We start from the raw sequence: 14,910 nt of genomic DNA on the forward strand, positions 1-14,910 counted from the left end.
CTTTCAAACACTGGGATACACATTTAGCAAAAGCTACCTGGCTAGTTAACACCAGGGGATCTAACAATCGGGCTGGCCCTGCCCAATCAAAACTTCCACGTACCATAGAAGGGGATAAAGTCCCCGTAGTGCATATGAAGAATATGCTAGGGAAGACAGTCTGGGTTAGTCCTGCCTCAGGCAAAGGCAAACCCATCCGTGGGATCGCTTTTGCCCAAGGACCTGGGTGCACTTGGTGGGTGATGCGGCAGGATGGGGAAGTCCGATGTGTACCTCATGGGGATCTGATTTTGGGCGAGAATAGCCAATGAATCAGATTGTGTGCTGTTAATTGATAAGTAACACTGTCACTGTATGTCCTCATTGCTATAATTGATATCAGTTGTACTACAAGTAAGGCACAGGGATGATGGGATAAGAACTGATCTCAGCAGCTGGCGCCCAGCAGTTTCCTCAAGATCTACATCTTCAGCCCACGGACTGCGTGCATGAGCCACACCAGGTGCACCAGTCACCAGCTCCGAAAAATACAGCATGCAACAGACCAGCACCACCCAGCATCTCACCTGCCCTGAGAGACTGTTCTAACAAATGGAGCCCAAAGCCGTGGATTAAAAGAACTCAATGGACACTTTGGAGGGATGACCCATAAACTAAGGGCATTATATGTGTGTGTATATATATATATATATAACAGGGGAAAGTGGTGGCAATTCATTGGAACCTGCTGGGCATGGCATAGATGGTATGGAATAAGGGGTGGATAATGTCCTGGTTCCGGTGGGGTTAGGGTTAACTTTTCCTGGTATTCCATGCCATGTGAGCCACGCCCACCCTGAGCTGCCGGGGGAGGGGGCAGGAAGTTGCTGCTTAAAAGCGGGCTGGGGCGTCCCGGGTCCGGCCGGGGGGAGCGGCGGTTCCGTAATCGCGTTTGTATATTCCCCTGTCCGTGTTGTTGTTGTTTGCATGTTCCCTTTGCTGTTCTGTTAAACTGCCTTTGTCCCAACCCAAGAGTCTTGCCTTTTCTTACGATCCTTCCTGTATTAGGAAGGCACGTGCGAGCGGCACGTGGTTCTTTGTTGCCATCTGAGGCTAAACCACGACAGCATGTTACAGTGAGCCTTTAAAAAACTATTTTAAAGTAGGTAGGCTTCTCCTGAGTTTGTTTTCATTTTATCACAAGGCAAACCTTTTCTAATTTTTTTTCCCCTCAACCACCTCCCCAGTTACCAAATAATCTTTAGCAAGCTGGTATTTCTGATAAGTTCATAGCTATCTCTGTACAATAAATTCACCGTAATTTATTCACGGTTTATGGAACAACTATTTTGAATTGCAGGATGGAAACTTCCATTTTAATTCAATAACTAAAGAAGAATAAATGGCACTTTAGTAGCCACTCTGCAAAAATCTAGTAATTTTTGTGATAGTATACTTTATGTATTATAATTAGTATTATTTCCAAGAATACCCATTGCTGACTGAGAGTTTGACTTTGCTTATCATGATACCTAAGAAACTAATATATCATAAGTAGAAAACATGATAGTTTCTTTACTATTTCTTTTGATCCATTCCTCAAACAAACAGGAATGGCCACTCTCTGATATCAAGCCATTCCACTGCTGAAGTCAGCAAAAGCAAAGATGATTCTAAATGCAAGCATTTAAATTCAAATTTTAAATCCATCACAAGATATAACTTCAACGCACAGTAAAGCATGTCCTTCATGCAAATTCATCCACTCATTTAGAAAATAACTGGTATTTCAGAGAACTAAGACCTAAGCTAAAAATCTCTATTTTGCCATGTTTTTTTTTAAATCTGATTAGATGGTTTGATTTAACGAGGTGTTTTAACCTGTGATAGCTTAAGAAAGGAGTAAAGACAGAAAGAAAGCCTTTCAATAGTTTCCTGATGCTTAACAAACATGTTGCTTTCCATAGATAATCTCGTGACTTTTTCAGATATTTGCTAAAACAAGTTATCATGAAAATAACAAACACAACTTTGCAACGCTTGAAACCTTTCTGTAATCTCACTCTTGTTTATCCTAGATCTATGTTGGATTGCAGGACTGTCAGAGAATGATATGCTTCTTATGACAAATTCATGGCTTCTTATATAGTATTATAAACTTGGCCTTTAATTCCTTCAGTAAAAGTAATTTTATGTTTTGCCAATGTTTGCAGGAAATGACTAAATTTATTGATAATTGTTTCAATGAAATTTAATGTATATTTTATATTTGAACATACACTGAAATTTTTACATTTAAAAAGTTATTTATTAAATGTGAAGCTACTTTATGCTAACCAGTATTGACTCCGTCAGTGTTTCAGGATATCAACTTACACATACTTACTAGGGACCCATAATGTATATTTTTTTTTATCTTAATATTAAGATAAAGACTGCTTTTTCACAAATCTCAAATAGCTTGATTGTTGAGAAGTCACTATAGTTTTAAATTTACCTTTTTTCAGATGATGTTTTTAATTTGTTCATATCGGAAACCTGATTCTTCAAATCACCATCTCCAATAACCTGGAAGATATTAAACTAAAAATTATCAATATCTTTGTTCTTTAATGATGAAATGCTACCACCATATTGGATGTCTCTATACTAGAAGCATTAAACAAGTTAATTCCCATTGATTACGTTTCTCCACACTGTCACAAGCTCTTCTCTCTTCAATTTATTTGATCCAGCTTTTAAAATAAACTATTGCAATATAATTATAGAGTATGATTCTGCATTATAATTCAGTCCTACGAAGCTCAGAGAGCCTGATTACAATAAAACAGAAATTCATATCAGTTACTTAACAGACAATATTTTCATGTCCATGACAGAATTTTATTGAAGAAAGCTTTTGCTGAAGCCAGTAAATACACTTCTTTAAACTTAACTGACAATGTTGTGAGATGCCACAACAGACTTATTTATGACTGCCATTTCATGTACCTATAGGATAACCAGGACTAGAGGCACAGGGAGAAACATGGAGTGTTTGGTGTTCTTATTTAAGCAAGACCTGAATACATTTCTTGGACAGAAACCATATCGTGCTAAGAACTCAATTTTCCTATCCTTTTAAGGACATAGTGTCCTCAGGGTACACCGCTTCCTCAAACGGTGCCTCCAAGCAATTAAGGTTGCAGTCTACAGGACCATTAACTGAACCTCAGTAGCATTTGGGATTTAGTATGAATGACAAACGCTCCCACTGGAAAAACAACAACAAACACAACAGTGTTGTCAAAGGGCACAGTGGTTAGTTTTAAGGTAGAAGACAGAGTAAAAGGAAAAAATGATGTTCAAAGATACGGGTGGTGGAGAATGAAGAAAATAAAGCACTCGTTCTCTTAGGAAATACAGGCAAGAAATTCAGTCAAGCACACACACAGAGCCCTGCACCCCCCTAAAAAAGAAATCTGTAAGACTTCTCAAAATCTTGTTATTCAGCACATAAAATAATCAGGGTTTTATTACTGGTAAATTCCACTCCACAACTACTAAAACCCTAAGGCAGATGAAGTATGAATCAAGCTTCTTTCCAGGCTTACCTGAAAGCAGAATCTTTTCCCAGCAGCCAGCAAGCAACTGCTCAACTTTTCACAAGAATTCCAGCTTGACTCAAGTTAACAGGTGTCCTAGATTTCTTCAAGTACCCTTCACATGTAAACTATCTTGACTTCCTTCAAAGAAAATGAATAGTTAGAGAAGAATAGCTGTGTGCATCACAATGCAGACAACTTCATAAGTTATAGAGTCTGGATTATTCTAACCAGGTTGCAGGTCTTACTGGGGAGAAAATACTAGATTCTTGAATTCAAATAGCCAAGTGCCGTTTTGCTTGCAGTGTTGACCCGCTGTCAGACAGATGATGAACAGTCTGCCAGTGCCAACAGCGTCTACATATTATAGTGTACTGAACTGCTGTACAAGTGGAGCCAGCTACAGAGCTGAACTATCTTGAACTGCAAGGTCTTAATTTGTTTTGCTCTAAATTCACCACAAAGTATTTTGGTAAGCACTAATGTGCAAATGGTCCAGGTCAACAGGAAAAGACAAGCAGATAAGAAAAAGCACAGGAACCCTCGCAAAAAAAAAAAACCCAAACAAAAAAACAACACAAAAACCCACCAAACAAAAAAACAAACAAACAAGAAAAACAGTGAGAAGGAGCAGGGAGAAAAATAAAAGAGATAAAAATGCACATATCAGCAAACCAGAGAGTTGTGGTGGAACAGTTATGCATACTAAAGCAACAAAATCTCTCTTTAGCATTTTACTAGGTGATACAAAGACGTCACTTCTAAACTATTTAAAAAACTTTTAATATTATGCTTATTTTGAATAAAGGATTGATGGAAAGGTAAAAGCAGAAGGTGCATGAGTCTCAGTTGCCTGCCAGTGGCAGCAGGGCACAGGGTAAATTAGCCTAAGTTCTTCCACATTTAAAAGACCAACAACAACAATTAATAAAAATAAGCCTCAAGCTGGAGGGGAACAGAGGAGAGCAGGAAGTGCTGACTCATTAAACTCCAAGTTGACATGTGCTGGATTCTGTGCAATCTTCCTCTGCCTTTTCGTATTTTCTGTGGAATGCTATCCCCTCCATCCTCCCACCTGCACCAGGGAAACAGGCAGCTTCTTCATAGGAAACTTCTCCAGACAGGTAAAGTTCCAAGTAAGAAAGCTGCACTCACTATAATAATGCCACCAACACCAAGATAACGTAAATGAACTGCAAGAAGTTATACATAATCTTCAACTTTTCCTTTCTCCACAGAAAAACAAAGACGTGCCTATGTGACATGTTTGTCTCCCTTGTAGGTGAATTCTTTGTCACTGAGCCACTGACTCACCTCCTCTACTGATCTGTCTTTTCAGCCCTATGAAACTTTGCCACTCATTGACAAAGCTTGTGCAAAAGGGCAGAGGATACCCCTCAATATTTACCTTTCATGTAAGCTTTGGCATGTGCTAAAATGTAACAGAATAATATGGAAACCAGACTCCTACTTCTTGGATGAATATTCTAACCACAAAGCTACTGCACAAAATGGTGAGCACTATTACAAAATTATTTTCTTTTGCTCAAAACAATGGCTAAAGAAAAGAACTGGCACCATTTCATTCAGACCTCATATTCAGGCGCATCTATTAGGCATTACTGGGAGTGCCTGTTAGACCACAGAAGACTCATAAGGACACCACCTTCATCAATACTAAATTGATTTATATGCATTAAAAGAACACTAAGATGCTCAGCCTCTCCAGGCAAGCAGTAATTCTCGTCACACATTGTAACAGGATTCAGAAGACATTTTACTGACACAAGTAGAAACCTGCATGGGGCATGAAAGGGGAATTCGTAATTCTGGTACTGTGATCTTAACGCTTGCTACTAATACCATTCTGCTAGCACAGGTGACTGGACCTCAGGGCTTCTGCAAGAAAACGTAAAGGAATTATGACCAGGGTCACAGAATCCAGGTGGTGCCATCCTCTCTTATATCAGAATCAGCCCTAGTTCTCCCCATGTGGATGAAGAAACTTTTAGATTTGGACTTTTCTTTGCCAACTGCCAGGTTTGAGGTTTCCTTCCTTACTGCAGTCTCTGAAGATCACACATCAGGTACTTGTGATGTTTCTTGCCAAAAGCGTTCACTAGGGATACCAAACAAACTCTCTTTTTCCCTGATCTCACATATCTGTATCTGTTGCACAGTCAAAACTGGATCCCAACTCTTCCAGAAATCAAAGTCCCATTCCCATTTTAGGCATTCATTTACTTTTGTGATCCTAGATCCGCTGCTTTGAGGGAAGAGAAACCTAAGATGCCATCCGTTTCAAAAATATAGGCAAATCAATAAAAATCCCCTTCACTAAAATCAGGCCAGTGCCTGCCCCACTCCCCTTGTTTGTCTTCTCTCCTAGAGGAATCCTTTTTCGTTTTCACACAAATATCAGGAACTTCATACCACAGTAGAAAGCCACCTAATCATCAAATTTACTCACAATCCTCTACCTATTAATGGAAAGAGGGAATTAAAAAAAAGAAGTAAATGCTACTAACTAAATACTTTGCATACACTGTCACATTGCTCTGCTTGCATTTTCTTTAAGATTATGGTACTTCAACTGATGCACGTATTTCAGTGGACAGTGAGTATACCCCTTATTTAGTGCAAGCCATCCGGGTAGAATTTATACATGCTCTGAACAGCCATCTCTAAATAAAACTGAAGAAATCAAATTAAACTCAGTACACTGATGTATGGCTTAAATGCACTGGAACCTGCAGTTAAGTGTATTCACTGTAAATTGTTTTGCCTTTTACCTTCCATTAATGACTAAGGGACAGTAAAGAAGGCAGAAACAAAACCAAACTCCAATCCTTACTCTAATTTACAAACATAATAAGGAAAAAAACGCATAGTCACCATTACGTCAATGCTGAGTACTTTCATTATCATTTTGATAACATCACATCCGAAGGAAATTCTCATATATTAAACACAGAGTAACGTCACATCTGAAGCTCAATTATTTTAACCAACAGCAGCTCTGCTTTCATGGTTGACTTTCGCCCCCCCCCCCTTTTTTCTTTTTCACTGAAACTGGAAGTTTTTTATACATACATTCAAAATATCTCTCTATATTTGGGAATTATACAAGACTGTCTAGCCATCAAGCCCATTTTCTTGCAATGGAAAGTCTCCCGAAAGAGTATGTTTTCAAACAACTGCCATGGAAAGCAGATCTAACAGTACCCTGCAAGCTAATGGCAAGCCAAGGGAGCAGTACTAGTCAGACAGCACAAAATGACTCTGCCATAAAAACAGACGTGCTCGAAAGCAAAACATACAACACATGCCAGATAAAGCTTACCTCTTGAGACCATGCAGGCTGAAAAAATTCCATTTTTCATGCTAAAGTCCTGCTATTAGAACTGTCTCTTAGGGAAAGCAAAGATAATCTGTCTGCTACTGAAGCTGGAAGAGATTCTGAGTTTACATAAACAGAATTCACATGCTTCAATTGACCAAAATACTTTAACATGGAGCGTGACTGTCGTGGACAGGTAAGTGTAACTAAAAAATTTACAGTATCTTCGTATTTTCTTTTCTTAAAATGCCAATCCCCCTCAAAAAACCAAACGAAAACAAAAAACAAACAAACCTACACACACACCCCCACACACAAGAAAAACAAACAAGCAAAACAACCCAGAAAAGAAACTCCTTAAGAAAGCCAGAGACCTCTGAAATTTACCCTGGTTAATACTAGGACTTTCCCGAAAAGTACCATGTAACTACATTCCAAAGACAACCGTTCTTTTCTTCTAATGAAACTAGAAAAATCAAAACTAAGTATGGATATACAAAGTTTACTGGTACTATTAAATCTGGTTTACTTGCAGGATATTCTATTTTTTGTGGTTTTATTCTCCACAAACTCCTTTTCTTAACTAGTATACTTTATAAAGAAAAGCCTTTTTTTGAGTCTGTTCACTATATATTGAAAGAAGATATTTTATTATCATAAATAAATGAGTTACGAAAACCACATATCAAATCATATTAATGAAAAGACAAAACAAAGCTTCAGTTCTATTGTAGCTCTATCATAATAGGTTTGCAAAACCTGCAAGATTGTTCATCTACATGTATTTCCATGTGTTGCTTTGTACCCAAAGCTAGGTGCATCTCAACGTACTTTTAAAGACAGAGCTCAGACTTCATGTATGCTCATCATGGAGTTACTGATTTGAAAGGTATAGAAAAAATAACAATGAACACATGCACAGCAAAGTAAGTCACTTCTTTGTTGCAGACTTATTTACCAATAGTGGAAGCAAGTAACTAAGCAAAATCTTTGTAAACTCTGTAGTATAAAAAAAACCTAGTATGCAAAAAGGAAGGAATACAAAAGTTCAGAGGACAGAATTGTGTCAAAAAGCAATGAATTAAAAAATAACTAGGAACTAGGCACGAACTGAGAAAACATGTAATGATTTAAAATTTCATAAATGCTAGGCAGAAAAACAGTAAATCAAAACCCTTCACTAGATCAGGTGATTGCATTCTAGACTATGCTTCCAAAAGACATTTTTACCTCTCACAGAAGTACACGAGTCCCCCCCAGTCCTAGTGCAGATTAAACCAGAAGCAAACTGGCCTTTCATAGCATATCATTTCACATAACCCAAAATCCCAGCAGTTGTTCCTAAGTTGAAATATTCTTTTTCAAGACATTGAAAAAGCCTGTTTAAACACAACCATATAAAAAGACTACTGCATTCTTTGGGCTCTCGGCAATCTTAATTCCAAAATACTATGCTTAAAAAAGTAAACTACATGAAGAAGTAAGTTGTTTGCAGGAACAGACTATTTATCTAAGTAAATTTACCCTTGTAGAAACAGGCCCTGTGCTGAAAATTTAGGATGAGCAGCAAGACGTGGCAGCAAGCCTCGCTGTCTTAGTACCAAAAAGCAAACTACCCGGAGTATAGAGCAAAACCCCAGAAATATCCCTGCACAATCCGGAAAACTGCAGTATGTTACTTGAGATTATACAAGAAGCATTCACCAGGACAGCACAGTGCTCTTCCTTTGGCAGCAGTAAGGACTGCCCACTGCTATTAAAACAGCGGTGCTGCCTCCACCATCTCGTCCTCTTGTACGATAAGGATGACTCTCTCTTTGCAAAGGGCTTATAAATTACACATTAAATAACCCCTCAATCAATCATTTATTGATTCACACATGACTTATTGTTTCCCAGTTCAGTACCCCAAGTGCCATCTTCCACAAGTATTTTTATGAAAAATTGGGGGTTTTGAAAACACTTCTATTTTAAAGCCATACAAACTACCGAAGTTATTGGACTTGAATAATTTCCTTAATAAAAACGTGAGACCTAGTATTAGGTTAAAACTCTCACAGGCCATTTTGAGATGCCACAGTTATTTGTACGAACTGATTCGTATCCTCAAAGCTCAATCCACAGTACAATACATAAATGTTTTGATTATCTATAATCCAACTTAAAACGCTAGCGATTGAAAACCTGGGGAAATCTTTCAAGCTTCACAACTAAATTTCAAGTTGGCAAATCCTACATTGTACTCAACCGCAATCTAGTAAACAGAACCCATATACATGAAGAGTTGTAATGAACGTGACAGTGAAAATTTGTTTTCTGAAGTTGCTTATTCCTAGCCCAGTTCCTGAACCTTCTACGAGAACGGGGAAACAAAACCATACTCTTCCCATCCCCAGTCTAACTTTGGGGAAGTGTCATAGGAGCTAAAGTCCTAATCAACAACCCCAAGCGAGAGAATTTTCAGGACCAGCTGTTTCTTAAATTAAATTCAATTGTGAATTAGGACAGAATGGCTTTGAGTACACACTAAACAGTTATCTCTTCCTAATACTTTAATACGCAAGAGTCGAAAAAGCTTTTAGTGTCATCAAAAAATTATAACGTACCCAAGAGTATATTAAAAAAGGCTGCGGACATTGTCTACCTAGACTTTCAAAAAGCATTTGACACTGTCCCCCATAGAATTCTCATGGAAAAACTGGCGGCTCACGGCCTGGATGAGCATGCAATCTGCTGGATCAAGCACTGGCTGGATGGGCGGTCCCAAAGAGTGGTGGTCAATGGAGTTAAATCCAGCTGGCGGCCAGTCACAAGTGGTGTCCCTCAGGGCTTGGTGTTGGGACCATTTCTGTTTAACACCTTTATTGATGACCTTGATAAGGACATAGAGTGTGTCATCAGCAAGTTTGCAGATGACATGAAGCTAAGCGGGAGTGTTGATCTACATGAGGATAGGGAGGCTCTACAGAGAGACTTGGATAGATTGGACCGATGGACCAATGCTAACGGTATGAGCTCCAACAAGGCCAAGTGCCGGGTCCTGCACTTGGGCCACAACAACCCCATGCATCGCTACAGGCTTGGGGAAGTGTGGCTGGAGAGCTGCCTGGCAGAAAAGGACCTGGAGGTTCTAATTGACAAATGGCTGAACATGAGCCAGCAGTGTGCCCAGGTGGCCAAGAGGGCCAATGGCATCCTGGCTTGTATTAGAAATAGTGTGACCAGCAGAAGGAGGGAGGCGATTGTCCCCCTGTACTCAGCACTGGTGAGGCCACACCTTGAGTACTATGTCCAGTTCTGGGCACCTCAATATGAGAGAGAGATCGAGGTGCTGGAGCGAGTGCAGAGGAGGGCAACGAAGCTGGTGAAGGGCCTGGAGAATAAATCTTACGAGGAGCAATTGAAGGAGCTGGGACTGTTTCGTTTGAGGAAGAGGAGGCTGAGGGGAGACCTCATCACTCTCTACAACTATTTGAAAGGACATTGCAGAGAGGTTGGTGCTGGTCTCTTCTCTCAGGTAATTAGCGATTGAACAAGAGGGAATGGGGTTCAAGCTGCAGCAGGGTAGGTTTAGGCTGGACATTAGGAAAAAGTTCTTCACAGGAAGAGTGGTCAGACACTGGAATAGGCTGCCCAGGGAGGTGGTGGAGTCACCATCGCTGAGTGTGTTTAAGACTCGTTTAGATGTGGTGTTAAGGGATATGGTGTAAGGGAGAACTTTGTAGAGTGGAGCTGATGGTTGGACTCGATGATGCCAAGGGTCTTTTCCAACCTAAATGATGATTCTAAAAGTATTCCTTCCATGAAAAAAAAAGTTTGTTCAAGATACTAGAAAAACTAGAGATTCTTTTCTTCCAGATTTAATAGTAAGACTTCATGTAGAAATGGCAGAAAATAACCCTTTACTTAATGACTAAAGTTAACCAACTCCTCTAAGTCGCAAAAAAATCTTAAGTTCTTGGTGGAAAAGAGTAAAATTTTCAAATTCAAAATAAAATGAGAAGGCTAACAACCTTTCTAGTCAAAGAAAAAAAATACTTCTGAAAATCAGCTACTGCCTTTTCCTTGTACCCTTTGCTATAAACATTTATAGTAGGAAAAAGAGTCAGCTGATTAGTTTACCCATTGCTGCATTATAGCAAAGTGTTGACTTTTTTACGTGACTAGATAAACTGCAGCATATAATCAGACTTTCAAGATGACATACATAAAGTCACACAGAAGACTGAAGCATCAAAGCCCTGAACAGCAGCTTGCCAACTATGTCATGCAGCCGCTTACCACCAATCCACTTAACTGTAAAAACAAAGTCTGATACGTGTAGCCAAAAAAAAGCTGTAAATATCCAATAGTGAGTCCCTTAAAAAAAAAAAAAATCAGGAAAAGAGCAAAATAAGAAAACAGTACTTCATTTCTTGCCTGGAAAGAAGCTCCTAGAAAGTTACGAGCACAGCAAGCATAAGGTTACTCTTCCAGACACGACAAACTTGCCATCACCAGGCTCACAGAGTATCACATTCAAAGCTTGCGTGATTTAAGCTGACAGAAATACTGCAAAAGTCAGCTACTTCTTGCCCAGCTAGCATAACCCTTTCATCAGGTAGAAGGTGAATGGCACGGAGAGGGGGCAATAAAAATAGCCAGGAGGGAAAGGACAGTCATAGTAGAAACTACGCATTTCCCTAGACCAAAAACCGAACAAGAACTGGAAACCCAGTAACTTTCCCCAGCTCTTGGAAACGCTTCATTGATACAGTGCTAAATGTCAGAGGTGCTTCCCAGCTTCTAACCCAGTGACTGCTCTTTTGGCTTACACTCTCTTGACAGCTAAGGTTGGTCTGTAAAGAAATCAACACAGACAATTAGACTTGATAGTTCACCAGCTGAGTTAAAGCAAACCCTCAAGCCTGGTTTTAATCCAGAAATAAAAAAAGACAAGAAAAGAAATCTGTAGCTCCATGTTACAAATTTACCTACTCAACTATACTTCCAGCCCTTCAACCTCATTAGTACGCAGAAACACAATCCTCGCACAATCCCTAAAACTCTCAGCAACAATTCTTACTTTGAAAACCTTGATTTGTACCATTTAGCTTATGAATTATACTTGAAGCAATTACAACAGTATTACCTACCTCCAGAATGCAAAACCCTGGACATCCTCCTTCTCATAAATTGTAAGGTTTTTTTAAAGATGTAGTGAAAATTTATACGTGCCTTTTAATACATTAAGCTTTTAGGATGAGTTTCAGGCCTGCCTCCTCTGCAGCTGTTGCAAAAGAAAGGAAGGATGTTTGGGTGCTCCCCTCCTCCCCCCCTACTTCCATTCTTTCTATGTTTAACCGTCACAAAACTGTATTTCCAAATGTAAACCATGCTGAACTGCCCACGTATCCAGGACACACACTGAACAGTCCATAATCTTCTTGATGCTTAGCACAGGATATTGGACAGTTAAGCTGTGGATAGTGGCAGGGCTTGAAAACATACCCAGAGATGCACTGCCATCACAAATCCCTCCTAAGCACTCATACAAGCAGCTGCCTTGTTCAGCACGCTCATACTCACTCCAAGAAACCAGACTTCCCCTCTAAGTTGTTCAAGGACTTAAACACTTTCGGTTGCTGCAGTTACAGTCCAGGGCCGGGGTGACCTGAGTAGCACTCGGTTCTTTTGGACATTAGAAATTCAAATCGCGGGAGCAATCTCCTAAGAGCAAGCAGCTCACAGATATTGGAATTCAAGGAGAAGTTTCAACTAACATGTTGCGAGCCAAAAAACAGGTGGTTCCCAGATATGTCCAGCAGAGTATCACCATGAATTTTAAAGACTGCAAAGTCTCTAATCATAAGATACATTGCTGACAAGTTGCTGAGTGACAAGCTGAATCTCTTCCATAGACTAAAACCTAAACACGAGGTGAAATAGCAAGCTCCTTCTGTAAGCCAAGGGGACTTCAGAGAGCCTTCTCCCGAGTTTTCCCTCTCTAATTGTAGCTTTTCACACATAATTTCAGGGAAGTTGCTCCCAGCAGCAGTAAGCTGACTAATACCACAACCAGCTGATTGTGAGTTACCATTTATCACCAAGAGAAATAAGTATTTTTCAAGTTCAAAAGCTTCCAATTTACAAGAAGATTTGTGAACTTCTTAAATATGAAAACTTAAGTATGAGAATTGCCATCTCCAAAACCTGAACTGAAAGCTAAGCCTGAGATCAGGTATCACTTCACACAAACATAGATCAGGTATCACTTTACCAACTAAGACTACTCCTTGGTTTGGCATTCTTTCCCACCTTTTTGAAAAAAAATGAAAGGAGAAAATTATTTTTACAAAGCTTTAAAAAAAAATAATAATGTACTTTTCTTAATTTATGCTGGCATAAAGAAAAACACAGTAGGAAACGGAGACATCAGAAACTAACAATAAAAATTTGTTCTGCTGAAAGATCAGCATGTGATAATCTTGACATTAAATAGGAAGGTCACCAGAAAAGGATATTACCTTGTCACTCCCCAGCCCAAAAAATAAAAAGATATTCCAACACAGACTCGCATTCACAATGCATATCATGAGCTATAATTTCCAGAAAAACTCTTTAAGTCACAAGTATGATTTCACTGAAGGACTAACCAGAAGGTGGGGCTATCCCATCAGCAGCATCCTGTCACCCATCATTATGTGCAGCACCAAAATACCACCTGCAGAACAGGGAAGCCTTTCCATGAAATATAACCTATGAACGTAGTTCACACATGTATTTCTCTAAAAGAACGCCATTAATGGGAATACACGTCTTGGAAAGCTAATTCCCTCATGACAGAAAAACAAATACACAAAAAAATCAACATTCGTACCATAAGGCTCTACAGAAGTTTCATAGTGTTTTTACATCATACGGGTACACAGAAAAATTTCACCTCTGCCTATAACGTACCACGGAAAGCTTACAGCTGTTAAGTGCACATAGTGGAAGTTCATCCAGGTCAGGATACCTAAACATCTGACAAAGCTCCGTGCCTGAAAGAAGTTTATGCTTAAGGAAAACACCACCCGCCCCACGACGTGCAGCCTGTTTCCCCGATTCTCTGTGCCGAGCATCTGCACCGGCGCCTGGTGGAATACTTGCTGTGCTACATTTCCACAGCTGTGAGAGGAGGCAGGAAAGGGAAAAAAAAAAAAACAAGACGCCAAAACGTGAATAAACTCCTACCAAGGGGCGTTAGGTCAAGCGGCCGTCCAGCCGGCCGTGCCGCACGGTGCACGAACCTAGCGTTACTCCGGCCGCCCTGTTTTCCACGCCGCTACCACGCGAGGCCGGGCAGGGGCCACGGACCCGCGCCGTCAGGAGGCCGCAGGACCAGGGGTCTCCCACGGCCTTCCCGCTCAGCGGAACGACCAAGTCTTGCTGTACAGCCGCCTCGCACAGCCGGGAAGCGCGGCTGAAGGGCCCCGCACCGCACCCCTCGGCCGCCGGCTACGCCGAACCCCCACCAGGCCCCGGCGCCGCTCCTACCGCAGGGTCCGTAACCATCTCCGCAGGTGGGGACGCGCTGGGCGCGGCTCCCGGAGAGCGCGGCGGCGGGTGCCCGCGCACACCCGCCGCTCCCCAACAGCGGCGGGGGCCGCCAGCGCCCGGTCCGCGGGTGCCTGCGCGAGGAAAAGCCGGTGGCTGGGCGGGCCCCGCCTCGCCTCCCCTCGCCTCACCTCGCCTCAACCCCAGTCCCTCCCCGCGGGCGCCTCGCCCCGCCCGGCCCTAACCCCGCTGCGGCCCGCGATGCCGAGAGCGATGCCCGCCCGCGGGGCTTCACCTTTAGCCGCCGTCCCGAGGGCCGGGTGTGGCAGCGGGGGATACCCCGCACCCCGCGGCGCTCAGGCGGGGGCGCCGGGCCGCGGCGGGGCGGCGGCTCCGCGCTGCGCCCCCACCGTCTTCATGCGAGCGGCGGCGGTAGGAACCTGCCCGCACCGCAGCGCGTCACGGCCCCCCCCCGTCCCGCCGCACCCC

General features: G+C 41.5%; 1 protein-coding gene across 9 annotated transcripts in view; it reads right to left on the reverse strand.

The window, feature by feature from the left end:
- AGTPBP1 (ATP/GTP binding carboxypeptidase 1) overlaps positions 1-14,910 on the reverse strand; it is an 81,714-nt gene extending 66,804 nt beyond the window's left edge. For 5 of the 9 annotated variants that reach the window (XR_012584885.1, XR_012584884.1, XM_074569643.1 and 2 more), the window contains exons 1-3: positions 14,717-14,900; positions 3,573-3,704; positions 2,477-2,547 (exon numbers count right to left, since the gene is read on the reverse strand). Coding sequence is in view for 4 of the 9 variants with exons in the window: in XM_074569643.1 (XP_074425744.1) it covers positions 2,477-2,508 (32 nt within the window). In the remaining 5 variants the exon portion in view is untranslated. Of the gene's footprint in view, positions 1-2,476; positions 2,548-3,572; positions 3,705-14,421; positions 14,621-14,716 lie in introns of those variants that run through there. The other 4 variants (XM_074569644.1, XM_074569646.1, XM_074569647.1 and 1 more) reach the window with 4 other exon arrangements.

This window comes from Larus michahellis, chromosome Z, assembly GCF_964199755.1.
Source record: "Larus michahellis chromosome Z, bLarMic1.1, whole genome shotgun sequence".
NCBI lineage: Eukaryota > Metazoa > Chordata > Aves > Charadriiformes > Laridae > Larus > Larus michahellis.